This window comes from Pleuronectes platessa, chromosome 5 (genome assembly GCF_947347685.1).
Source record: "Pleuronectes platessa chromosome 5, fPlePla1.1, whole genome shotgun sequence".
NCBI classification, from domain to species: Eukaryota; Metazoa; Chordata; class Actinopteri; order Pleuronectiformes; family Pleuronectidae; genus Pleuronectes; species Pleuronectes platessa.
In genome coordinates this window covers 23,948,594-23,975,461 of record NC_070630.1, presented here as the reverse complement: position 1 = coordinate 23,975,461, position 26,868 = coordinate 23,948,594, and the positions used below count along the sequence as shown (strand labels likewise).

Sequence of the window (26,868 nt, the reverse complement as noted above, 5' to 3'; positions counted from 1 at the left end):
ACAGTGAGGTAATAACAAACATGGCGGGGCTCAGCTCAGCGCGGTGCTTGTTCCGGAGCTGCTCCCGGATCAAACACGTTGAGAGAAGCAGACACACGTTGATGAGATGTGGCGTCAGGACGTTCTGCGGCGGAGCTCAGGACACAGGTTGGTTTCCATCATGGTCAGGTTCTGGGACTCTTCACTGGGACTCTGACCTTGCAGCAGGTTTCATTCTCCCCCTCCTCTCCGTGCCTTGCAGCTGCCAAACTGAAACTCCCCTCACAGATCTGAGCAGTTTAAATAACCTACATTCAGAGGAACGCACATGGTACACACTGTTTAATCTATTTTACAACCATTCAAAGTCTTTCTATAAATCTGGCTCTACTGTTTTCCATGGGCTGGAGTTTAAAACCTGTGTTAAGGGGACACACGTGTCCAAAAAAACTGCTGGAAAACTATATATATATATATATATATATATATATATTATAATAATATTATTATTAATATTCTTTACTTTCAAAAATGTAATTCTTTTAAGCAGCATCCATCCTGATCACTGTATTTTGTCTATATACCAAATATGGGAAAATGGGTTCATCTTGATTTAAATCCAGGACCTCTAGATTAAATCATAAAGACATGGTATTCATGGTTTTAAATTCTAATGGCATTGTGATAAAACCACAAATGTAGAGATTTTAATCCCACAGGTACAGATAGGAAGTATTCTGTTTACACAGTGAAAAGAGACATGCTCAGACTCTGGTTATAAAGGTGTTCAATGGCAGTGTTCATATTCGGGATAGTTTAGCTTCATTTGTGGTTAGTGGGAGGAAGTGGAGACACGTCCTCCATCTTTATATCTGTGTCTGTGGTATTATGTTTATCTGTGTTACCTTTTGCTGTATCAACAATTAAACATTGCATTACCTGGGAAGAGTTTGGACTGTGGCAATGTTTAGTAAAGAAAAGCTAAAGCTAACTTGTTATAGCTCCATTCCAGTGTTGACCATACCTCAGCTAACACGTTTTAAAAGAGCACAGAAGGTAACGTTGAGTGTTTTAATTACGCAGATCTGTACAATGTACAAACCATTAACTAGTGTGATTTCCTCCACTGGCCTCTCAGGCAATGCCAGGCCCCAGTTCACAGATGCAGCCGTGCAGGACATCCTCAGCAGGATAACGGGCCTGGACCTGCAGAAAGTGTTCCGACCCATCCTGCAGGAGCTGAACCCGCCCACATACAAACTCATGACTGACGAACAAGTGGAGCAGGTGCCCTTTTATATACACCATAACGTCCCCTGTCAGTCTCACAAACACGTTACAGGACAACTTCACGCCATCCAGTCACTTGTCTCTCTCTCCAGGCCGTCATGGGAGCCACAGAGAAGGCCAAGAAGCTGCTGCAGATGCCTCCAGTCCTGCCGGAGAGGAAGCCCATCTGTGACGTTCTGGCTGAGGATAAGATGCTGGAGGGCATGGACACGGCTAAATTCGTCTTTACAGACATCACATACAATATCCCACACAGGGTACGCACACACGCACTCACACGCACGTTGCTGTTAATATGTGTGCGGCACAGCACAGTAGTGTCAGTACAATTTGTGTATTTTATTATGATCGTATAGATCTGCATTTAAATGTCACAAACTTAATGGATTATAGCGGTTTTTAAATAGTTTTAATGTGTAATTCGATCAAAGATTACAAATATGAACACATGACTTTAAGTTGATCGAGTATGTTTATCGTTGTCTAAGGATCGTTTGTGTACTTTGTTGTTGACTCAGCAGTTTTGTATGGCTCACGTTGTGCATGCTGTGTGTTTCCAGGAGAGGTTCATCGTTGTACGGGAGCCCGACGGGACCCTTCGGAAGGCGAGCTGGGATGAGAGAGACCGACTGGTTCAGGTCTACTTCCCCAAGGAGGGACGCAAGCTCACAGCCCCCCTCATCTTCAAGGAAGAGAATATGAAGGTAGGACATGTCGAAATATTATCATATTGATATTTCTGGATCATATTAGGCTCTTGTTAATCCCTTCATCACTTAAACAGTACCAGCGGTTGTGTCTTTCTTTCCTCTACTTCATGATTCCCTCAATCTCCTGCTATAGGCCTTTTCCACAGCAGACATTTTGACTGATTGTTGTGGAAAGTATGGTATTGTGTCATTGTAGTATTGTGTAGTGTAGTTGTGAGAAGTATCAATGTTAATGATACCCAACCCTGCCACTTACAGTAAATTTGCTTAGGCTGAGTATGTAGTGCTGACCTGGGTCACTGTTGCATGTAATTAATTTAACATTAATTATTGCGTTGATAAATCTCCTACTTTTAATCTTAAAAAGTTTTTCTGTTGAATAAATATATAAATATCGATATTCAATAATTTCTTTACTTACTAACTACTATATTATGACTACAATATATGTACTGGTAAACCCAGCAGACAGTAACCATACATCTACATAAGACCTTTTACAGGTCTTAGTAATCTGTTTTGTAGTATTTTACAGGCTAGGAGCGAATACACATTTCTGACCTGGATGCATATTCAAACACAAAGATATGAAAACATCACCCATACGTTTTCGGATGTTAATCCAGAGAAATGATCGGTTATCCTCACTGACAGAGAGGCAGAGGTGTATTGTAAATGGAGATCTGTGAACACCCACACAGTCCTGAAAAAAGACTCAATTGGGTAAAGAAACTGAAAAGCTCTGTATCTCATCAGTTTATCTTCTCTCTCTGTTAGATGGTGTTTGCTCAGGACCGGCACGAGGACGTGTTGGACCTGTGTCTGGTCCAGTTTGAGCCGGACTCCTCAGAATACATCAGGGTAAGATGACATTGAGCTTCTTGGTATTTTGACCCGATCACCACCTCCGCTGAAAGACCGCAGTCTGTGCAACCATGACATTTCCCATGTCAGTTTCCATATTTTCTTTCGGTCATCTGATACAGAGAGTCAAATGGAAGGAGAAGATGATTTGGAAGTTTCTGAATTTCATGTGAAGACCATTGTGTTGAATGATTGCACACGAGAGAAAATCCCCATGAAGTGTGTAATGAATCTCCTCCTGGTGTTTAGGTGCACGCTGCCGCCTATGAGGACCTGGACAAGCACGGCAAGTACGAGCTGCTGTGCTCCACCAGACACTTCGGAGGAATGGCCTGGTACCTGGTCAATGCTCGCAGGGTCGATGGGCTCATGGTGGACATGCTGAAGAGATTGCTGTGAGTTTGTCTGAGGTTAATCTCTATGAACGGATTTCTTCATGTGAATATACAGCCTGTGGGGGAGGAGGAAGATACTGGGGCTGGAAGCCTTCTGCTTTCTGCTTCTAGTTGGACCAGTCCAGTTCGAGCAGGCTTTGGTTGGTTAATGGTTCTTGTGGAGAGCTAAAGAGGTCAAACACATTGACTGAAATGCATCAGCTGTTTAATTCACCTGCATTCATATGCAGATAGCTGTTGATGATGAGATGTTGTCTGGACATAAATCACCTACAAAAAGTATCACTGTTTTATGTGGACAGGTTTGATTGTAAACGGTGACCTGAAAATCGGCTCTGTTCGCCTGAAACACCCAAAAATATTAGCCGTTGCTTCTGGAGGCAAATTCATCACCAGATGATAGCCTGAAGAGTTGCGACAGTAATGCATGAATGTTTAATACAGGTGTTAGGGACTATTTTTGTTCTTAATGTTCAGACTGGGAAATCTGACATTTATTTTCTTTAGTACATTACCCGAGTTTAGACTTAGTTAGGCCATACCCCTGTAGCTATGCCTTCCTCTGATGTAAGCCACCAGTATCTATGTATGTACACGTGGCTACATCCATACTATTCTGTTTGTGTGACAGGGTTGTAGGCGAATCGTGACTAATAACAACCAGGAATCTGGAAGCGAAACTTCTGTTTTCCCCAAAAATTCACGAGATTTCAGTGATGCATTTTAAAAGTAAAATGTAGTTGTGTATGTAGCCTGTGTTAATGTGTGGGTTTATCTGTTTCCAGGTTTAAGGATGCCGTGAGCCTAGTGTCTCTATTCCACATGGTCCACCCTAACAGTGAGTCAGCCAAGGAGGCTGCCAGCCAACAGGCCACTGGTACTGACCTGCTCAAGGTGAGAACAGCTCAACCCTGAACTACTTGCTCCTCTTTTACACTTTGATTCACTCAGCTGCGTGTGTGTGTGTGAGTATATACAAAACATCGCCATTTGATCCAGAAATTGTCCAGGTCACATAAGGTGTGTCCCCGAAGGCAATGAGGTTCATCAGGAGTCAGGTAGCTCTCGAGAGGTCAAATCCAGGCCGTCTCATCTAAGGTTTCTCATGTGGGAGGTTTGAGTTTTTCTGCATCGTGGGAACTGTGGGGCCAGACCCGGGACACATCAGGTCTTATTAGCGCTCGCAGCCCATCAGCCTTGAAGCAGCGAAGAGGGACATTGAGAATGACAGCCATTTAATGTGAAATGTTAGCAGCAGGAGACACGGGTGTGTGTCTGCTACAGCCACTGTCACGCAAGACCTTTCGTTCAGTCACGGTAGATTTTGGAGCACTTTCTGTTTTTCAAGTCTGCCACTAAAACCGTTATCTTGATTTTAGTCTTGGAACAGTTTATTGCACAGCCTTAACCTCAAAGTAATTGCCGTGACCCTTTTCTAGATTCCTCCATTTTGCTGACCTCTGACCCTTGTTCCTGCAGATCTATGCCCAGATGGAGTCCCAGAGGTCGGGCTACATTGAACTGGCCCTGCAGGCGTACGAACAGACAGCTGCTGAAGGATCTGCTGCTTGACTGACCCACTCCTAGACTGAAATATACTAATTCAATGAAGAGGAGCACAAGGAACCATTTCCTAAAAGATTGGACTGACAGAATTTTCAGTTAATTGACTGTTTGGGGTCAAAGAGTAGTTACATGTGCTCCTCGACTTGAAAAAATAACTATTTTGTCCAAACAGCCATCAATTTGAAAAAAAAAGAAGCTTTTAATCATCTTGTCCAATGAACAGTCTGTCAAACCTGAAATATAAAATCTGCCAAAGTTAGGGGGTACAGTTAAACTACTTTTCATGCACAAGACACAAAATATTATAACGTGTACGGTTTGCGACCACGGTTTAGACCCTCAGAAATGTGTAGACAGACAAAAAGAGTGGAGAACATTCGGGTCTCAGGCCCTAATGATGTACATAACAAAATAAAGATCTTTGTACGTATGTGATGTGTTACAGGAGTGAAACAACTTAAGTCTGTGGTTACATATTGGGGAAGACTTTATTAAAAGCTGGGCATTTGATTCTTTTTTTCAAGTTCAGACACTTGGTTCTGTTTAAGATTATTGGATAAACATTCAGCCAAAAGTCGTGATGATTTTGGCTTTGAGAAAGAAACATGCACCCGGTTAAGATGTCAAATAAGAATGGGTAAGACACACCGTTTAACTAAATGAGGGATTTGTCCTAGTGTTTATCTTTAACATTTTTCAATATATACTTTGGAAGACAGTCTTGTTCCACATAGAATTCAACAATGGCTTTGATAACACCCTGATCAACAAAATGAGGTATAAGAGACGAGATTAAGGGGAAATTCAGTAAAGGCACAGCTGGGATTTGAACCCAGAATCTCTTGTTAACTAGGCAGGCACTTTCACCAGCTAAGCCACAGCACTGCTGTAAGGAAGAAGCATAGGAGTGTTTTGAGTTGCATGAAGATGGGCCATCAGCCGGTGACACACCTAGAAGTTGGATGCATACTTCCACCTTTCTTTTTTTTTATTGTAAACCGATGACACTTTAAATACTTTTACAAAACTACTTGACCATAAATTGTCTGAATGGTAGAAAAACTGTTTAATTGTGTCGTGTAAACAAAGCCACCTCCATCAGTCTCCACAGGAAAGGATCGTGGTGACTGCAATGTACACCAGGCCACATTTCAAATACATGTATACAAAACCGCAAAAACACTCATCCCCATTTCTCATTAAACTCATTAGCTTCCCTTTCGGTTTGAAGGCTGGTTCTCCGGTTGGAATGAAGCCTGGATAAATCTAATTTGTTCGCACTAACCTCATGGAATCAGAATTTAGTTACAAATCCATCTCAATATGACTATTTCAGCTTGCATCCCCAAAACACCCGTTAATTAGGTTTGAAAGGCGTTAAGAGTCTGTTAGACAGCCTATATCATGGTCCTTTGTGTTGTTTGGTCACTAAAACACTGGAAAAGAGTTTGGCTCTGTTCTTATTCACTCAACTCATCGTCCAGGTTGATATCTGTGGTGTCGATATCCTCCAAGTCAAAATTGTCCAGATCCAGATCATCCAGGTCCTACAGGAGGAGAATATTTAGTTTATGTTTATGTCTACATACAATTATGTATAATATTGCTCATTTTTGCCACATGTTTAAAAAGTGCTTTACCTCCTCATGCATATCCACCTCAAGTTCCTCTGCTGGTTCGTTACGTCCGGGCCCGTCTGACGCCATGTTTGTCTCTGTGGGAGCTTCTGTTGCTGTTAAAACCAGTGACTCGGCCTGCAGGGACACAAGAGGCTCCTCGCCGTCCTCTGTCCCTTCTGTGGACTGTCCCTCTTCTCTTGGTTCTTGCGCTGGGTCTGGCTTTAATACTGGCATCTTATTATCAAGTGGGTCCATCAGTGGGTCAAGGTCAAACCCTGTAGAAGTCTCGACTTGCACAGGCGCATCCAGCACTGAGCTGCCTGTGTTTTCAAAGGAGATGAGCTCCTCCACTGCGACCACTGATGGTGCTGTTTCCAAAACCTCTTCCTTAGTAACAGCAGCTTCTGCTTCTAATGCTACTGCATCTATGACGGGTGCTTCATCGACAGAGATCACATCTTTTTCCTGCTCGTCACAAACAGGAGTTTCTTCAGCTGCTGCAGATACTGTTGCTTGTTCATCTGTGTCGACTGTTAATGCTGTGTTAACTGGAACATCCTGGGCTGCTAAGGTTTCCAATGGTGCTTCTTCTGTTGCCATGAGGGTCTCTACTGCTGTCTCAGTGATGCATGTTTCAGAATCACTGGTGTCAATAGGAGCATCAGTCACTTGAGACATTTCCGGAACATCCTCCTCGACTGAAGATGTGACTTCCTCTGCAGGTGTGGACTGTACCATCTCTGGCTTTTTGGGGCTAGAGTCTATGATGGACTCCACCAAGATGTCTTCCTCCACAGGGACTAAAGCCTCCTCTAATGTAGTGAGGGTGTCTTCCCTTATTGCTGCCACCTCTGGTTCAGGTGCAGCCACCTCTGGTTCAGGTGCTGCCACCTCTGGTTCAGGTGCAGCCACCTCAGCGGATGCAGACTCTGCTTGTTGGGGGTCATCATCCTCCTGAGTCATGGCGACAGGAAGAGGTGAAGGTGCTGATCGAATGGATTTTTCTTCTGTTGTGGAAACGGGATCAGTCGCCTCTTGTTTTACTGGAATTGGTTCCTCCACTGCTGGTGCTGCTGCTTGTGGAGGTGCAGCTGCTGCTACTATGATGCTTTCCTTCATGCTTTGCACCTCTTCCTGTACATAGGACAGACAAAATGACTGCTCAATTTTACAGTAACTATATTCAGTGTATACTAAGGCAACTCCTAAATGACACAAGACATTTGAGGCAAGCAGTTGAGCCTGCTAGGCAAGTATGTCAAAGTAAAAAAAATGATTATCTTCCCAGTAGAGGGCGCTAAGATCGAGACTTAAATTGGGCCAGTCGATTTCTTAAGGCCTAGACGTTTCAGAAAGATCTGATGACATGGTGCCGGGTTACAAGTTGTTTTATGGTTTTCCATGGTGGGATGTATGTGTAATATATTAAAATGATAAATATCAGGGAGAGGTTGGGTTAATATTGTTTGACCAATCTGACAGTTGGCTCTTTCAGTTTTTCATGCTATACTAAACAGATTTTTTCTTAAGAGATTAAACTCAAATGATAAATGTTTAGCAGTGCTCCTGGCGGGCAGAGCAAGAGTTTTCTCCCTGTGTATTTTACATTGCGCTGCTGCAGCCTCTGTGTTGATCTGACGACATTCAATTTAAACTTGATGCTGTTTCGAGGCCTGACTTCGGAAGACTGCTTTTACGAATGTAGTAAAATTGACATAAGACTGATATTCAGAACTGTCATAAGACATCTACTATCTCATTCAGACTCTGGTCCTCACCTCTGTCTCACTGACTTCCTCTTTGGACACAAAACCTGCAGATTCCTCCAGAACATTACGATCCTCATTCGGCTGAAAAGCAGAGGAACAGGAACAATGTCATCTCAAACAGGTATTTGATATTTGACGGAATACTTTGATTCATTAGATAACTGTTATAATATAAATTAAATCGTTATAGCGCCTTTCAAGGGACCAAAGGACGCTTCACATATTTAAAGCTGATGTGACTTGCACTGACCATGATGAGAGGGTATTCTGCAGCAGGTCTGACCCCGACATGAGTCTCCTTCAGGTACTGCTCAGCCAGCAGGGTTTGCTGGAGGCCAGGGAACAGGTTGCTGTACTGGGTGGGGTCGGCCAGAGCATCTGCCGCCTTCTGGTTGACCTTGGACAGACTCTCTTTCCACAGACTCACCACCCTGGAGGAGCAGAAGTATGTAGAGCTCACCACTGAGGCATAATGTAAATATACACAGATACATTGATATTTCTTTTCATGGGCAGCATCTTTTCTTCCACTGATTTTGACCTTGTAAAAACGTTCTTACAGTGTGTAGCCAAAGTTCTGGAGAATAAAATATAGATGAGTTTATGGGCATAAGCTGATCACTCAATAGAAATAATGGCACCTTGGCACATGGCTGGGAAGGTATGTTCTTGCCAGGAATGCAGCTTCTGGCAGTCGATCTGTTTTGATCAGGAGGTCCAGACATTTGTCCAATCTGGGAAAATACACGACAAAAATAAATAAGAAAGCTGAAAATAATAGAAGCAGTTCAATGCTTCATTTCCTCTCAACGCTCCTCTCTGCTTTCTCCATCCACTCCTCCAACACTCACCGTCCCTGCATGAAGTAGGTGAGGAAGGCCACGTTTGTCTTGCCATCCTTCTCGGCCCCCTCAGCCAGCTTGCCCACCATGTCGGTGTTGCCCGAGGCCGTGGCCAGCAGCAGTAATCCACCGTAATCCTGAGCATGGTTCAGACACTCCTGGGCCAGGGTAAACTGGCACTTTGTGGTCGCCAGTTCCGCCAGCTGCTTCCATTTCTGCTCTGACTGGAACCCCCACATGCCAAAGTACAGGGGAAACAGAAGAGAGGATTATCCCAGGAGGACGAACACGAGCCTCCACAACAACACACTGTGAAGCAGCTGAAGCAGGAGATGTTGTTGCTCACTCTGTCAGATTCATGACTGACTCCATTTACAGAATATTATCCTGCAAATTATATAGCATCTAATTAAAGCAACATCATTAAAATGTGATTATCATACATTTCTTTTAACCAATATTAGAATGTATGTTTTAAAGTCAATATGTCGCTGTCATTCTTCAGAGCTAAACATTAACAGTGTATTCTTCTTTTTGACATTATCCTGTAACTTTAAGTGATGCTGGCAGCAGGGTTCTCGGTCTCTATGGCCATGGATTGTAATGGAATTCTGTGAGGACAATCATGTTCCTCAGAGGGTAAACCCAACTAACTATGGTCTTGTGCCATCCTGAGGCTGACACTTGTGGTTTTGAATTCAGTAGCTCAACCATCAAATATCTCAGAATAAAATGTAAGAGCTAACTTTGGTGACCCCCCCAGATCTTTTTTATCTAGCTTTAACTTGTCATTAACAGCCGTGACAGTGGGACTGGTATTGTTTCAACTTGTGAGTCCTACTATGGTGAGACACAGAGGAGGTTGTGAGTATTCAGGCAGGTGTGTATGTGGTGAGAGTCACGGCAGCTGATAAGATACAGAGATGAAACATTGCAGGTTTGTTGTTGAGATTGAAATGAAGTCCAAGTTTGAAAGGGTAGGTGAAACACAATTTTGTTGCATGAACATTTTATAAAAGTGATTTTCAGTGCAGTTGTCTATTTGTATGCAGATATACATGTATGTGGACTCTGACCTCTGCTTCCTGAGCCATTTGGTAGGCAGTGTCGAGCTCTCCCAGCTGCAGAGCCAGTTCAAACTTGTGTTCTGGGTCTGTGGACACAGCCAGGGCCTGCTGCCGGAAACCCTACAAAACAAAAGGAAAACACGTGACAAACAATTAAACACTTTTGATATATTCTGCTCAGTTACACACAGTGAACATGGAAACAGTGAAGTGGCAAAAGAGACGAAAAGAAGAGAATCCTTCCCTGTATTTTTATATTTTAAAAGAAACACAAAAGGTCTGCAGAGAGGGTTTTCCCTTTCTGCCTGCCTGATGTTACGTAAATTATAAATTCATCCAAATCCTGACTCCATTGTCATTGATTTTCCTTTTTTCTTTTAGGAAAATCAATGACAATGGAGTACTCGGTTAGATATATATTATACCTAACCGATTAGTACTATACATAGGCAGAGGTTTGTCATTGATTTCCAACAGCAAAAGTTGGGGCACATACTTGTTTCTCCAAGAAGTTGGCAACCCGGGTTCTCTGCTCCCTGGATATTGTGGGTAGAATCTTGTCGGCTGTGCTGAAGTCCCTCCTCATGACAGCAGTCTGGTATTCCAGCACAGACAGCAGCAGGGCGTAGCTGATCACGTTGAGTTCCTTGTCTCCCAGGTAGAGACGGTCGTCCTTGGGGATGTACCCGAGCAGATACATGGTCCTACAGCCGAGAAAGAACTCTGTATGAGAATATTTCATGGTATCTCAAATCCACTGGATACAAAAACTGAAGTATAGGGACGACATGAGGAGATTTGAGTAGATTCAGAGCCACAAAGTAGATTAGTTAGCACTGCATGGAAGGGCCACAGCTTTAAACCTGATGGCACAGCACAGAGACACATTTGTTTTGTGCTGCTGCATACTTCATAAATAAACACTAATTCCACATTTATGAGTGCATTGCACCTGTCCATGTGAGCAATGGTGATGATCTCTCCTCCGACATAATAGTTGAGTCTGTTAACAGAGCTGGTGTACATGAAGCAGTCTCCCACCCAAACTCCTGTCTTCACCACCTCTGAGATCTCCCCCAGCACCTAGTGCAGCAGGACGTAATGAGAGAGATAGAAATAAGCATTGGAACCAAAATAAAACAATAAATCACATGCAACACCAACCCTCTGTACATGATCTGTATTCTCCAGTTAAATTTCATACATGTCAAAGTAAATGGTAATTTAAAAACAAGAATGACCGTCCTCATGTTGTCTTTATCCTAGTGATGTTTTCACTAATATGAGCATCTCAATTGTACTATTTGTTGTTGTCTTCACCCTAGCATGGTCTCTAAATACATAAATACTTTATATTTACGGAATCGGGTCCTCTCTACGGAGGCCACAATGTTTTTTAGAGTAGCCCAAACTGGACAAACTTAACACCTTTTGAGTTTGAATGACAACTGAAGGCTACTACAGGTTCTCTATCATGTTTGGAAGGGGAGGGTGAGGGGAGGGGTATTCAGCTGCAATACGCAACTTCACAACTAGATGTCACTAAATTATACAAACTGAACCTTTAACATGCAGCAGATGATTTTTTTTTTCTGTTTTCTCATCACGTGGACTGATTGCATTCTGCATAATGAAATATTTCTCTATGTATTTCTGATCTTGTCTTGCCGGAAATATGCTACTTTGAGTCTCTGACCTCAAAGGCGTCCTCTACGCCATCTTCGGTCATGGCTTCTTTTGACTCCAGGGCTGCTGACACTTTCTCTGGCAGATAGCGGAGCACAAAGAAAGACTCATTTGTGGCGATACACACCAGCTCTCCAGAGTCCGACCAGAAAATCTAAAGACAGGAGGACAAAAAAGACTGTCAGAGCATGAAGCAACAGTCGGAGTAGCAGAGATGGTAACAGCCGTAAGAGTGTGACTCACATGTTTGGGTTGGATTTCGATACGGCGGACTAGGTCAGCAGTCTCCCAGTCGTAGAAGGCCAGACCGTTGTTTGACCTCACTCCTAGTAAGAAACCACCAAATATTCCTGTGGAGACAAATGGGCACTATGCATTACACACACACAGACACAGACAGTACACCTTGTATGCACCCAAAGAAAATGGAGCTCACCTTCAGATCCAAAGTCCGGTTTAAAAGCCTTCTTCTCTTTAAAGTTCTTAAAGATTTTGACCATATTGTTTCCTTCTCTTGTGGCATACCTGCAAATATAATGTACATGGTCAAATTGAATGAAGCTTGCCACATCAGAGAACTGAATTAATACAAATATTGTATCGTTAGGACAGGTTGACTTTGTGAGGCATTTCACTTTCATCCAGGCAGACACCTTGCTCAGCTATCATAGCACACCAGCATAGACCCAGTTCATTGTGTGAAGGCAAATCCATCCTGGGCAGCATATGAAGTAACATCTACTTTTTTTTCAAATTGGTAAAATCTTATACTACAGCTCCTTTATTATCTCAGTGTTCCCACTTGTGCCGGTATACACACACACGTACACGCATGCGCTTTTATTACAAAATGTCAAAGTATTCCTGTGAGGTATCTGGGACTTACTGTGAGGAGTCGTGCGCCCAGACAAACTCTTGACCTGAGCCAAAGCTCTTGTTTCTCAGGGCCACAGCAGTGTAGATGATGTACTCTCCATCTCCACACACCACCACAAACCTGCACATACACAAAGACACAACAAAATTAGATCTTTAAAGGAGTTATAAATAAAAAGTTGACCTACAGTAAAGTCCATGTTTAATTTTGGACTAGGTTAGGGATCAGGGGGAAAATGTACATGCCGTGATTCATTTTTTAATCAGTGCTCTTTATTTAGTGACGTATGAGTGTGTACTGTGTGAGAGGCAACTCCACACAGACCAACAACCCAGGGGTCTCACCTCCCGTTGGGGCTGTGCTGGATAGTCTGGGGGTAGATTTCACAGCTGCCCATGTCTTTGACACCCAGCATCAGCCTCTCTCCATCCTTGAACTCAGCCTCTCCCATGGCCTTCAGGTTGGCCTGCTGCACTTCGGAATGGCGCGCCCACATGATCTTCCCGCTGGAGTCCATCGACATGGCCGGCTCCTCTCGACCCATCTGAGACAGAGTGGGAACCAGAGGATGAGGTGCAAGCATAAGATAAAACAAGGAGAACATGATATCAAGGAATGCAATGAGTAGGTGGGCACTTTTTTAACAACACAGGTCAAAACATTCCTTCAAGCTTACACAATACAATCTGCTGTATCATCTACTTCAGTGGAGGTTACATTGTCTGCCAATAGCGGGAGGATAGAGAGGTCTGGTCCTCTATTTCCTCTGGAGATTTGTGGGTATTAACAATCTGAAGTGCTATTTATACAGTTTGAAATGAAATGCTACAGTTCTATTTTATGTACAAGAACTTAGGAAATGTTGACATTATTATCTAGGTGAGTGGTTCCCAGCTGCAGAGACAGCGAAGAGGCCCCAAAGAGCCCATTACAATAACCTGAACTGGTAGGAGGGAGAAACTGGGAAACTGAGTGCAGTGCCTGTTGTAACCTGCCTGTTCATTTGTCCTGGGGTAAATCCATGGAGCTATTTCAGAATTATCCCTAGACATTTATGAGTTCTCCTTAAACAATTCTACAATATACTGTCACTTTTTATTCTTTGTATGATGGAAGTTGTGTGCAGAGCTAGCCAATGCTTTTCAGAAAATGAAACAGATTTGTCTTTATGACTGTTCATGTCACATGTGTTGTTGATATCCAAGTTTAAATGATTTCCTTAACTGCTGTTATTGAATGTTGGCTAATTCAGATGTCTGTTAAGCGATTGACACAATCTTCTGACACAAGTTCACAACTTTAAAATAAAAGCACTGTTCAGCTCGACATAAAGTATTGCATTAGACGTTAGACTTGATCCACAGGCTGAAGGCACACTGTCCACTGACTGTTAAAGAGTGCTTTCCACATCGCACCAAATTTGACACTGCACTGTCCTGGACAATAATGATACACATGCCAGGCGTGAAATCGATCAGATGAATGGTGCATTCGATTTGTTCCAAATAGGGAGGGACAGACGTTTGTAGAATAGACTGACATGTGCTATTGTTAAAAACTCCCAACTCTTCTATGGATTTGTGGGTAACTTTCTTACAGTGTATGTTTAAAACACAAAGTTCAGTCATCGACTTCAGGAGCTGAGGTTTTTTTTTCTCTCTTTAAAGCGCTGCTTTCTACCTAAAATGTAGTCCATTAATTGTAAGGGATACCGATCCCTGTCTGGGAGACTGACACACTATATACAAGACCCCAGAACAGTTTACCTTGATGATGATGCTGCCTTCATCATAACCAATCGCCACACTGTTGGAGCCAAGCTGACCAGAGATACACCACACCCTCTCCATGCCATAGTTGAGTGTGTTCTCGAGTCGGTAGGTGTTGGAGTGCCACACTCGAACAGTACCTGAGGAAACACAGGGCTCACAATGAACAATGTTGCTGCACAGACTGAGGGCTGGAGTTGTGTATGTGTGTATGTGTGCGTTTGTGTGTGTGTGGTTTTAACAACCCACCATCCTCAGAGCCTGTGAGGATGATTGGCAGCCCAGGGTGGAAGCTGACACAAGTTACATTCTGGGCGTGACCCTCCAGAGTCTGGACACAGGTTTTGTTCTGGAAGATAAAGGAACACACACTCATCACATGTCTGACAATACTGTGCTGTGCTTTTTACATCTAAACTGCTCATGTGTGTATGTTATCAGTATATAACAACAAATATGCATTAAATTATATATGTGCTCATGTTATCTGCACTGAGGTGTTAGTAGGTAAGGGTTTCTTTCAGATTTTAAATGCATGCTTAACAAATATGACACTATACTTGACTGTTTCTTTTATTATTTTCAGCTATTGCATTATGCTTCTTTTATCCTTTTCCTTTGCCATTAATTGAGAATGATGCTGTAATATTGTATCCATTGTCCTTGATTTTAGATTTTGTAATATAGAATTTCCTGTTATTGATTTTAAATGTTTTTACATTATTCTGCAGATTTTTTGTAACCTTTTTATTTCTCCTCTTTGTGAAGAACTTTGTAACGCCTGTTTTAAATGGTGCTGTACAAATAGTTATTATTATTATTATTATAATCATTATTTCCACTGCCACCACTCCTACTGCTCATACGTATACAGTATATACAATATATGAAAACCATGAGAGGTTCACTGGAAGATCCAAACATGCTCAGTTCTGGAATCAGTCACTTAATATGAAAAACAGCAGACTCACAGGAAAAATGTTTATCTGGGCTAAAAAAATCATTGACTCGTGATCGAAAATTGAGAGCATTTTGTTCTACGACTCGGAATGATGATACAGTATGTTCCTAAACTGCAAATGTGTAGTATTTTAATATATTATTAAAAGTTTGTTTTAATCTAAAAATCAGAGGACGATTATATGCATCCAACATCTGGTATTGTATTACTTAAAGTTGAAACTGGACCGTTTATCAGTCTCGAAAAAGAATAGTGGATTTTTTTTTAATGTGCTTAAAAAATGATAAAGAAAATATGTTACTTTTTGTTTATTGATCTTTTCTGTTTACAGAGATACTTCAATAGTGGGGTAGTAGGATAAATATAGACTGTGTGGATAATGCCCAAATGCAGAAGGGTTGTTATACTCATAACACGTTTAAGTTGTGTTCTTCAGGACTTTTTTTCCACATAATTAATTTAAATCATATAGAAATCATTTAGAAAAGCATATAGCATATAGAAAATATTATATTTTAAATAATGGTATTTTTTGTATATCTGTTACTAGAAGATGCATATTTTCTAACATGGCAGAGGAATAAACACTTAGTCACTAGCTACTATATTTACAAAAATCACAGAGAAGTGTTATCCTGCAACAGAATACTGAGCAAAAGAAAATAAATCCCAGTGTGTGTGTGTGTGTGTGTGTGTGTGTACCTGATAATCCCAGATCTTGACAAGGCAATCATCCGCCCCAGATATGAGGTAGGGTTTGTCTCCTCCACTGTAGTAGTCAATACAGTTCACTCCCTTCTCGTGGCCCTCCAGAGTGAAGTTAGGAGTCCGGGAGCCCAGCTGCCACACCTACAACACGCAGAGTGGAAAACATGCTGAAAGTACATGCACGGTGTGTGCGTGTGTGTGTGTGTGTGTGTGTGTGTGTGTGTGTGTGTGTGTGTTTTAGTGAGCCAGCAAGGATGGGTGAAGCATTTGACCAGTAACCAAGTTATTTAAGGGTGTTTGATGAAGCACTTATCAAGCAGTTATTTGTAAACAGTGTAAGAAAACAAGATGTTGGTGGAGAAGGTGTCAGTGTTTCACGAGACTGGTGCCACTTGTCGCTGCCCATCCCTGTTTTTTTCATGTTGTCACTTTGACATTCATTCAAACAGGAAGAACGACACTTCCCTCAGTTTGTGACCTGCAGCAGGTTTCATTTGTGTGTGTTTGCGTGTGTGTGTGTGTGTCTGTGTGTGTTTGCATACCTTGATGGTTCTGTCCAGAGAGGCGCTGGCAAACTGGTTGTTGTCTTTGGGGTTGATGACAATCTGCATGACATAGTGAGTGTGGCCCTCAAACACCTGACTACAGGCCCACTTTCGGTCCCAGTCCCACAGCTTGATCAACATGTCATCTGAAAACACATACACCAAGACAATGAGTGTGTGTTGCTGATTATACTGCACCCCCCACTCCCATAAATAAAATGAAATACAAAGTTTACATGTGCTGTGAATGCAAATTTATTTGTGTTGACGCGAGTGCGTGCACGTCTTTCCTACCACTGCTGGTGAGGATGAAGGGCTGTGTAGGGTGGACGGCGATGCAGCGGATGTAGTCAGCGTGGGCCTCGAACATGTGAACCCTCTCCAGTGTGTTATAATTGAACACACGGATCTGCATGTCGTCCTGTAGAGGGACAAAGAGATTCACTGACATATCTGCCCATAAACACAAGAGGGTGGCCACTGTCTCCGAAGAGGAGAGGCAGCAGAGCAGCTTGATCTCCCGACGCCGGAGAAGAACACACTGAGTCAATGTGGCACCACCGCAGCACTGCACTAACTCCATGCCCCCGAACCCTCAGGGACAGACTCTGGCTCCAAATGGGCAAGATAGTTTAGCTTCATTTCTGGATAATGGGAGGAAGTGGAGACGTGTCTTCCATTTGTATGTTCTATGAAAGAAGCCAGTCCAGCCCATCACAACGGTTATGTTGAACCAGCTTAAGTTTAACCATGACAAGTTGTGTTATTACTTGTACAAACAATGGACACGGGATTCCAAATAGCAAAAGGATACAAGAGACGGGCTGGATTTTGACCTTGAATTGCATCTAAATTTGTAAATTCAAACTTTCAAAACGCACTCCCATATTAAACTTGCTGATTATTCTGGTAGGAAAATATAAAACACCTGGATCAAACTGACTTGAGACACTAGAAAGAGATGAAAATGTATTGTGTATGTATGTCTGATTTCTTATTAGCTTACATAAGCTGCTTTCAGACACGCACTGAAGTCTGGACATCTTCCTGTAATTGTCAGGAGAGGACTGTATGTTAGAATGTGTTGGAGTCAGTTATTCCAGATATTGGGTAATGTCTTGAGTGAACCCATGTGAAAATAGTGGAGTGGGTGTTGATTTTTTACAAACAACAACAATGGAGGCAAAACTGGATGAATAAGAGGAGCCATATGAGCTTTGGGTGAAAACGGACGTCACTCATGTCAATGTGTAGTAAACATAAACACGCAATCTCCGCAGTGGAATTTACACGTGATCCCGCCTCCTGCACGCTCAACCCAGATGCCACTACACGCCTAAAAAGTTCTGGGCATTTTTCCGTTGTTTTGAACGCATCGGACCCAGATTATCTCTGGCTGCATTCTTCATAGGGACAACTCTGAAAAAATGTGTGCACTGAGAAGAAAGGTGGAGTGAGTGAATGTATACATTGGTGCTCCAGTGAAGTTAGAATACTTACTGATCCAGCAATGACCCAGTGCTTCCTGGCTACAAACCTGGCCACTCGGACCGGCAGGTCACACAGCTCGAAGGTTTTCACCATCGTCTACACACACAAGTCAAAAATATACAACGGTCAACATTATACAGGACGTGATAAAGTGTATCATCAAAAGCATGGGTGTGAACGAAGTGAAGGGACTGTGTGCGAATGAATGATTTGATAAGGGATCAATGAAAGTGATTGAGTGGGAAGATCTCTGTGTGACTGAGAGAGGGGACTCTGACCTGTGACTCATGGTTCCAGACCACCACGGCGCCGCTGTAGAGGCTGACCACCATCCACGGCTCTGTGGGGTGCAGGTCCACGCTCTTCACCCGGTCGGATCGGGCCGTCAGCCTCCGCTTGATGTCCAGTCGCAGAGGCTGAGGGGCAGAGAGAGAGAGAGAATGAAAGGAGAGAAAGAGAAAGGGAGCATGGGCCTCGACAAGATGGTGAGAACACAGTAAACAGTTTCATGAATTTGTTTATAAATAATGCTTTTAATGCTAAATGTTTTGTTGGCTGTTAACATTTAAAAAAAAAAACATTGTAGGCTGCTCCATTGCTTCAGGGGGCAGTTATGGAGGGGGTGTAACTGTTGAGACTTCTCATACCACATTTCATATGCATGCCTGCTACAGAAGGACTGTCCTCTCACGTCATGTCAGTGTAATTCATTCATTCACTGTTATGAGTTACCTGTTTAGCATAACATTCACCATATATCCTACACTTAATCTATATATCTGTCTATCTGTCTGTCTGTCTGTCTGTCTGTCTGCCTGTCTGTCTATCTGACTGTCTGACTGTCTGTCTGTCTATCTATCTATCTGCCTGTCTATCTGACTGTCTGTCTGTCTAAATGAAAACTTTGTCTGACTATGTGAAACAAAGTGCTGGTGCAGTTTTACCTTGCTACAGCTGTTGGATGTGTTGCATGTGCTTGACTACTGTACGTTGTGCACGGTGTTTACATAATGAATGGAGTTGATCGAGAGAAGTTACTGTGCGTCGAAGTAAAAACAAACAAGCAGAGAAAGTTGTGCTGGAGTATTCCACTTGTTACCATGTTTCCACGTCGCTGGGTCTTTGCGGGTCAGTCCTGTAAGAAGAGTCCGGTCTCACTGCTGCCCTCGACGGGCTCCTTCACCGGATCTCAGCGGGGCAAGTTTCACAACCAAGAGGACTACTGTGGAATCAGGGCCACTTCCGGTGCGGGGTTTCAAAATAAATCCCATAGGGCGCCAAACAGAAAACTAATGACAAACACGCCAAAGGATTGGGAATGAAGAATCATTGTAATATAATAGTCCAGATCCATCGATCCATCCCATTGACTGTATATCCATCTATGCATCCATCCTTATACTTCATGGGTTGCAGGGATTGAAACCAAATATCCACTTTTCTTATATGAATATTTGAAAGTTGTTTCCTGAAGATCACCAGCAGATGGCGCTCGTTCTTCACAATCCGATGGATTGAAAGACAAACGCACACACATTTCTTTATTTAATTGTTATGGGTGATGGACTTAGGCTACACTGTTGCACAACGTGTATCAACCATATATATATCATCTGTAAGTGGTAATGTCATTGCTCTCCCAAAGCTGTTGGTGACTTTCTGGCAAGTGCCACTTCTGTTGACAATTGCAAATGGCCATTTGGGGTTTTATGGCTTAATTTTATTTTGAAGACACAATTAGTCGTTTCCGGTTTGCGCCTCCCTGTCGCTGTGTGACTTGACTCGTCTCACTTTGGCTACGTGGATGTTCGTGCTCTTCCTGTGCGAGCGGCAGAGAAGCAGGACATGCTGTACCTGAGGAAAAAAAGAGAGCGACGTCACAAGTCAAACAAACCAGCGCGTGTACTCCTGTGTCTTGTTGAAGAAAGTGTCTTGGATTGATTTTTGTTGTGGTTGCCTGAACTGAAGCTGCTCTTCCTGAGAGTTTCAGTTCAAACTCGAAGGTCTCAGTGAGCTCATTACAAAGGCCCAGGCCAGCAGTCCTCATGAAACCACGTTTACATTCCACATTGTCATTTAGTTCTGCACCAAATTTCACACGTTCATAAATGTTAGTCCTGCGAACCATGAGTTACTGTCTGAAAAGGCAGTGGATACGATGAAATATCTCAAATAGTTGAAGAAAGTAAAAACTAAAGTCCTGGATCCACCTCCTGATCTGGATCTGCACCCACATTAAATGGCTATTGGTTGAGTATTTTTTGTGTAAACCGGCCGACTATCAAACAAACAAACTAATAAAGTGTGACGATAATAAGTCACAAGAACAAAAGTACAACAAAGAGTTCACAGTCCGTCAAGGTGTATTTAAGCTGTTACACACGCAATCACCTTGGCCTCTTTCATGATAATAACAACCTGCACTATCAGCATGTGTGTAGTTGCCTGAAACTCTCGCCTCTGTGCTGCCTCCTAGTGGATGTATTCCTTAACTACCATGCCAATGTAAAGGACGCAAGTGAGAGAAATTCATGGATCTGGATGAAAACAATCACTTGTACTTGGTGGACTGATATTAACGCATGTTTGAAATCTGGTGCCGCTTGATTGAATTTAAATGGACTGGCGGGGCCTTATCAAAAGTATGGACGCCAATGATTTATGTCACTTCGCCAGCGACAGCCAGTGGCCACAGTCATGTTTTCGAGTTAGTCCATCCATCCATCCATCTGTCCATGCATCCATCGGAGCACAACTTGAGGGGGTCCTTGCAAATTTGGCACAAATATTTACTTAGACCCTCAGATTAACTGATCTCAGTAGCCAGAGGTCAAAAGTCAAGGACACGTTGGCCTCGCAAAATATAGGTTTATGTTTTTTTTAAGATCAACCTGAGGGAAAGTCTTTAAATCTGGTACCTTATATGAATCTGGAAACTGTTCTGGTTGGAGGAGGCACACAACCAAACTGCAGTATATATTTTGTTGCAGTGCATCAACAGGAGCCACTCTAACTAATATTCAAGTCATAATTTTCAGAAAAAGGTAAACGATATTTCTTTCTTCATTTCTTTATTTTAAAAGTGGACAGTTAAATAAAGCAGAGTGGTGTTACATGGGTTTATTCCACATTTCCATTATAAATAGACAGCAACGTGCAGCACATGAAAGACAGTTGTGAGCAGATGACGAGCTTTGTAGTTTCCATGTTATTGCGACTTCTTAAACACTTGCTGACAGACCTTGTCGAGCACAGTGATTTCCTGAGAAAGAAGATACAGACCTTTAGACTCAATATGATGCAACTAATTGTTATGTAATCACGTTGGGATTAGGGATTATGATTCAGATTGTGATTCATTAACTTTTTTACCATTATCACCCAAAGATATGAGACAAATCAAAGTGCTATAATACAGGGTTGGGAAAGATTTCATCAAGTAGGTGAAAGTTTTTGTTGTTACACACAGGAATGCTTCATTTCCTGGCAATCGTGTAAAGAAACATTTTCCATCTCTGTGTCAGTTTATTAAACCAACGTGTCACACTCTCTCTCGTTCTCACCAGGTACAGCATGTCTCCCTCGATCCAGTGTTTCCAGCCGCGATTCTCCTTCTCCCCCTTCTGGACGCACACCAGCTTGTCCCCTTCCCAGGTAACCAGTGTCTGTAGCAATCACCACACAAACACACAAACAATGGTCAGGACTTCTATGCTCACCGCCCTGGCAGGTCTATGGTAACAATCATACAGATAAGAAATAGACATATTGGGTAAAAAACAAAGAGGTACATGCAGGGACAGAAACAAAGGCATAAAAAACATGGATGATTAGTAAAAAACTAAAAATAAAGGTGTACTTATACATACAATTCATACATACACACAATTAGTGTGATTAAACAGATAAATCAAATACAACCAAACAAATCAGTACATCAATGATAGAGCTGAACCACTACTCCATGATGACTTTGTGATCCTTGCTTCGTTCTAAAGAACTGGAATGTAAAAAACACACAGAGCATCCCCACCATGACTTTTCGGTTGTCCAGGCTTTTTGTCTGCTCCTCGAACTCCTCCCCTATGGTGAAGTTGACCTCGTAGTTCCGGAAGGTGCTCAGCGTCTTGGTTTCAAACTTGTCTCCGTTCTGGACGATCACTTTGGTCTGGTGCAGGTGGGAGGCGATCTTTCTGGTGGCAAAGTCGATGTCTGCGGGTGAACAGGGAGAGCGGGATGGAAGTCAGTGGGAGTGCTGGGGACCAGTCAGCCACTTTGATCCCTGCTTTTATGAAGCCATGGGTCATTTTCTTGAATCCTCATGTCCACAGGCAAAAACACACGTCCACACACACACACACCAAACACAACAGTCCACTCATTATTATGATTCCTGTCCGACTGCTCCTCTCCACTGTCTCATCTACACTTTAAAAATGTCCTTCCTCCGATGCAGAACGGGCTCTAAAGCGTTTCTCGCCCGGCTCAGCACTGGGGCCGTGCCAAAGAGATACACCCACCCTGGCCGTTTGGATATTCACATCCCATTTGCCCTGAAGTGAAAAGTCATTTTCATTTTCTCGCCACCATTTTTACAGATGTGGCCCCTATATTTACTCATCTAAATGATATTTTCGACCCATTTTCATAAGGACTATCATTTTGCCTTCCGCCTCATGGAAATGAGGTTGAGGCATTCAGGATCTCACAGATTTTGTTAGAGCCGAGTGCAGGGTTGTTTTATGAATTGCAGATAGAGTCATGAATAATAAAAGTGTTTCTGGGGCCTGATTATCAACGCCGAATGGAAGAGAAGACAAGTTGAGTGCTGGATTCTTTTTTTCTAAAGTGACGACCCTGGTCCGCTGCCTAATCTGGGTCGGGAATCTGTCTTCCCTTCTCCGCAAATCAAGAGGATGTAAATGCAGAAAGGAAGTGAATCAATATTTATTTGCCGTGATAACGGACGCCAGCCGCTCACAGACTGAGGATAACTTGGCCTGACAGCGGCTCAATGAGGAAATGAAGCAGTGCCAAGGCATTCCTCAGACTTTCCTCCCTCCCTCCCTCTCTCTCTGTCTGTCTGTCTGTCTCTCTCTCCATCTGTCTGTCTGTCTGTCTATCTTTCTCTCTATCTGTCTCTCTCTGTCTCTCTCTGTCTCTGCCTCGGTCTCTCTGCTTCATTCATACTGCTGCTCTCTCACTCTTTCAAACACGCTCATTCCAGATTTTCAGTTCAGGCCTTCCCCTCTGCTCGGATGCATCTTTTAAATGTACTCCCCTAATTGATTCCTGATTTGAATAGGGCTAACAAGGCTCATTCTCCCTGTCTATGAAGTAATAATGATTTCTGTCAGGCAGTAAATTATGGCAGCTCACCAATGGCCTTCAAGATGTCCTCAAAGTTCTCATTTTTCACCATCTCCCAGCGTCCATTAAAGTCTGCAGGCATTTTGTGTGTGAGTGGAGGTAGAGGTTAGCCTTTAGGTTCTGCTTGAGGCACTGACAGAGACAGTGCAAGGGCTCAACCCTTTATATAAAGCATGCGCGTGCGTGTGTGTGTGTGTGTGTGTATGTGTGTGTGCGGACCATAGGACAGGGTCCACTTGATAATTCCCTCAGCACAGTGTGTGCATGTTTATATTGGATGTAAAGTGAAGTACTTACATTATGAATGCTGTGAACTGACTCCTCCAACATTGGACCGATTAGCTGCACTCATGTGCCGTCTCTACTCATGTTTCTGTGTCTGCTTATCAAGTGAGTGCACATAGACTCGGATGCACTTAGAGGGTCTGGTGTTTTTTTTTATTTCAATAGTCATTTCCTCAGCTTCATTAATTACTCATTCCAATGCACTAAAATGGAGGAGAGATGGAGAGAAGAGTGCAGGTTACCTCCCTCATTCATGTCTTCCTCTCTGGGCTTATGATAGAAACATAGCTCTCTATTTTGTTGACTCCAAAGTAACTTCACTTTAGGGTCCCACACACGTTTCGAAGTCCAATAAGACACCTACGCTTGAATCAGCAGGAGCTACTTCATCGGCAGGAGTGTGAGTGTGTTTGAATATCGGAGTGGCTCCGTGTTGGTTTATGCAAAGTCTCCTTGGTTTGTATTGAGGTTATAGTCTTACCACCAGACCGAAAGTCAATTGTGCGACCGATCTTGAAATATCTTCCTTTCTTTATCTGAACTGTCAACAGACTGTTTCTTATCAGCGGCCATGAGCAGTGCAGTTTTTTCTTGGAATTGTCTTTCCGAGGAGATGAAGTACTCTCAAAGAGCATGAACTATAAAGAAATGCTCTGATCCTATAACCTTATCAGGCCGACCCACACTGTGACGTCAATTAGATCTTGTGGTGATGTGGCTGCATGTGGTGGGTCAAAGTTGAGGCAGGTGGCCTGTGTCATGATTTATCGGGGCTGATAAGGGGCCATTAACTGAACTAACGCTCTTGTTTTAATCACAGGCAGATGAAAGGCCTTGTCTCTGTGTCTTGTTTTCCACCTGTAACGATAATGGCCACTATTATCTGATATCTTATCTGTGTTTCCCCTAATACACAGAAAAAGCATTGGAGGGGCCATGTGTACCCAGGCGTGTGTGCTGTATATTCTTAAAGCTAACTCATCTGTTTTGTATTTCCTTCCAGGGAAAGGCTCGTCCACCCATGACCTGACTATTACCTTGAAGTCATTTTCTGACTTCATTGTGACATCATAATGGCGTCATTCCTACCATATGTGTCTATAGAATTAAAGGAGACAGAAATACCTGGAGACATGCATTTTTTAACTATTTAGTTCTGACATCTGATGGGAAATCACTTTGTGATCAATAAAACTTTCAGCTTGTTGTCTCCATTATTTGTCGAGATATCTCGGAAAATCCGATGTTTAAATACCCTCCTAAGGGATATCCCTACCAAGGTAGCACCAGCGAGTCCATGAGTTGTTGAGTTATTTGAGAAAACAATACCCTGCTTGTGCAATTGTGCTGGTGCAACCCCCTAATAATGTGCATATAGTCAGTTTCCCACAGTAACATAGCATGAGACTATGTAGAGATATGCCCCAAAGATAAGATTGCACATGCCACCCCGTTTTTGTAAAATGTTGTGTATGGGGTCGCCAGTAGCGGCGGTCCAGTAGAGAATAACACCAGACTCTGGAGTTCCTCAGCTCTGCAGAGTGTCTAAGCATCATGGTTTTTAATTAAAAGCCCCAAAAAACCCACTGTACCTTACCTGTCGTGCATTAAATGACAGCCGGACAAAGGTTGGGATAAAAGCATCTAGCAGATAAAGAGCAAGGTATATCCCCCAGGAGTTGGTGGAGAACAAAACCGAGCTAAAAGAATGATGAGTGAATATTGGACGACACTAGATGGACGTAACATGTGAGGGCATTGGCAACTGTATGTTTACATGTTCACCCTACCAACGTTTTAATTAGAGCTGTGAAAAATAGCGCGTTAACGCGTTATGATTAAATTACAGGATTAATTCGGGTTTTTTTTTTAACGCATTTAACGCATGCGCAGAAGGACCTTCCAATTCCGCCGCCTCTGCACTAGTCGCCGCTCTAATGCAGTCAGACGGCAGCTGCCATTCAAACAAACAAGCAACATGGATAATTCTGATGAACCGGAGGACCTCGGGAAGATCGTGTTCCAAAAAAACAAAGATCGAACATTCAGTAAAACCAAGGTGATATGCACACTCTGCGAGAAGACATTATCGTTTCACCGTAGCAATACCCGCCTAACCACCGCAACGCGAAGCATGTGTTGGTCGGCGAGGGGCGTTCAAGTGGAATGCGCCAAACCAGACTCACTCGCCGGACACATTGTGCAAAAGAAGCGGTCAGCTTTACTGTCAGAGAATGTGAACAAGTTAGTTTGCCTCACCAACTGGCTAAAGACCGAGTAGCTCAGAGGGCCTTTAGAGGCATTAGATTGTATCATGGTGTGGTTAATGGTTGTGTGACAAAAAATATAAAAAATGTCAACCATCCTATGGCTAAGAAGCTCAAATAATTTCTGTTTAATTTAAAAAAAAAAGTTTTATTCAACCACACAATGGCTAAGGAGCCCGAATTCTGTTTAGGATGAAGATTATATTAATGTTCCATATGGAAAAGCAATGATAACTGCTGAAGAACTGCTGAGTTGCAGCACAAAAGAAAAGTTAAATGTCATAAATCTTGTTTTCACAAAAATATTCCGAAAAAATCGGTAATGTACGGTGGCCCTGAAAGCTCAACGAACGGCAACTTAAGAAAACACATGCAAGTTGACAAAACACCTGCAAAAAGAGAAAAGCGCTGCAAATACCGGAACGAGCTGCAAATAGAGAAACGCGCAGCAAATACCGTAACGCGTTGCAAAAAGCCAAACGCGCAGCAAGAAGAGGCCACAACACAACGGAAGTGTTTCCAGGGGACAGCTAAAAGTGATGGACACTGCTGCCACAAAAACGTCCAATACACCATAGAAATTCGGTTCCACACAGGGTTCGGTACGAATCAGTTTTCATATTATTAACGTGAACGTAACGATGAACGTGAGTGAACGTCACGTACATTTTTTAAATCATCACCGTATCAGGCCATCATGAAATACCAGGAGCGGGCGAGTGTGTGTGTGTGTGTGTGTGTGTGTGTAGCGAGTGCTCCGGTCCCGGGCATAGACTGTATATAGGTCCCGGGTCCCCGACCCCGCCCA

General features: G+C 42.9%; 3 protein-coding genes and 1 long non-coding RNA gene across 6 annotated transcripts; 2 read left to right on the top strand and 2 right to left on the bottom strand.

Moving 5' to 3' along the window:
• On the top strand, positions 1–5,332 carry mrps22 (mitochondrial ribosomal protein S22). The gene is made up of 8 exons (XM_053422413.1): positions 1–147; positions 1,118–1,266; positions 1,362–1,526; positions 1,830–1,973; positions 2,757–2,840; positions 3,093–3,238; positions 4,024–4,132; positions 4,718–5,332. Exons 1-8 carry the CDS (start codon positions 21–23, stop codon positions 4,808–4,810), a joined length of 1,017 nt encoding a protein of 338 aa, XP_053278388.1. The 5' UTR covers positions 1–20; the 3' UTR covers positions 4,811–5,332.
• Positions 5,274–19,346, bottom strand: LOC128439905 (coatomer subunit beta'). Of its 3 annotated transcripts, XM_053422412.1 has the most exons (23): positions 19,238–19,346; positions 18,417–18,554; positions 18,148–18,234; positions 16,942–17,068; positions 16,645–16,793; positions 16,097–16,243; positions 14,683–14,782; positions 14,431–14,573; positions 13,009–13,208; positions 12,674–12,784; positions 12,224–12,312; positions 12,031–12,137; positions 11,798–11,941; positions 11,054–11,184; positions 10,598–10,805; positions 10,111–10,221; positions 9,044–9,258; positions 8,834–8,926; positions 8,443–8,623; positions 8,202–8,273; positions 7,336–7,557; positions 6,445–7,293; positions 5,274–6,351 (listed from the first exon to the last, which is right to left on the bottom strand). In XM_053422412.1, the coding sequence occupies exons 1-23, from the start codon at positions 19,238–19,240 to the stop codon at positions 6,265–6,267; spliced, it is 3,714 nt and encodes a 1,237-aa protein (XP_053278387.1). In that variant the 5' UTR covers positions 19,241–19,346; the 3' UTR covers positions 5,274–6,264. The 3 variants fall into 3 exon arrangements, with proteins under 3 accessions (XP_053278387.1, XP_053278385.1, XP_053278386.1); XM_053422410.1 differs by having other exon boundaries at positions 6,445–7,557; XM_053422411.1 differs by having other exon boundaries at positions 6,463–7,557.
• On the top strand, positions 18,451–25,007 carry LOC128439909 (uncharacterized). The gene is made up of 3 exons (XR_008338461.1): positions 18,451–18,623; positions 21,705–21,792; positions 24,797–25,007. It is a non-coding gene; the product is annotated as an uncharacterized LOC128439909 (long non-coding RNA).
• On the bottom strand, positions 21,293–23,632 carry LOC128439908 (retinol-binding protein 2). The gene is made up of 4 exons (XM_053422414.1): positions 23,518–23,632; positions 22,172–22,350; positions 21,702–21,803; positions 21,293–21,400 (listed from the first exon to the last, which is right to left on the bottom strand). The coding sequence occupies exons 1-4, from the start codon at positions 23,588–23,590 to the stop codon at positions 21,347–21,349; spliced, it is 408 nt and encodes a 135-aa protein (XP_053278389.1). The 5' UTR covers positions 23,591–23,632; the 3' UTR covers positions 21,293–21,346.
• Positions 25,008–26,868: the final 1,861 nt, after the last annotated feature.

Bases quoted from the DNA above. Each gene is read 5' to 3' on its own strand.
- LOC128439908 (XM_053422414.1), bottom strand. From the start codon at position 23,590: ATGCCTGCAGACTTTAATGGACGCTGGGAGATGGTGAAAAATGAGAAC. The intron at 22,351-23,517 runs GTGAGCTGCCAT...GTTCACCCGCAG, and splicing joins GGACATCTTGAAGGCCATTG to ACATCGACTTTGCCACCAGA. The intron at 21,401-21,701 runs GTGAGAACGAGA...CTTCTTTCTCAG, and splicing joins AGGGAGACATGCTGTACCTG to GAAATCACTGTGCTCGACAA.
- LOC128439905 (XM_053422410.1), bottom strand. The intron at 14,783-16,096 runs GTACACACACAC...TTTATCTTCCAG, and splicing joins TCAAGATCTGGGATTATCAG to AACAAAACCTGTGTCCAGAC. The intron at 8,274-8,442 runs GTCAGTGCAAGT...TCTGCTTTTCAG, and splicing joins CAGAATACCCTCTCATCATG to CCGAATGAGGATCGTAATGT.
- mrps22 (XM_053422413.1), top strand. From the start codon at position 21: ATGGCGGGGCTCAGCTCAGCGCGGTGCTTGTTCCGGAGCTGCTCCCGG. The intron at 148-1,117 runs GTTGGTTTCCAT...CTGGCCTCTCAG, and splicing joins CGGCGGAGCTCAGGACACAG to GCAATGCCAGGCCCCAGTTC. The intron at 2,841-3,092 runs GTAAGATGACAT...CCTGGTGTTTAG, and splicing joins ACTCCTCAGAATACATCAGG to GTGCACGCTGCCGCCTATGA.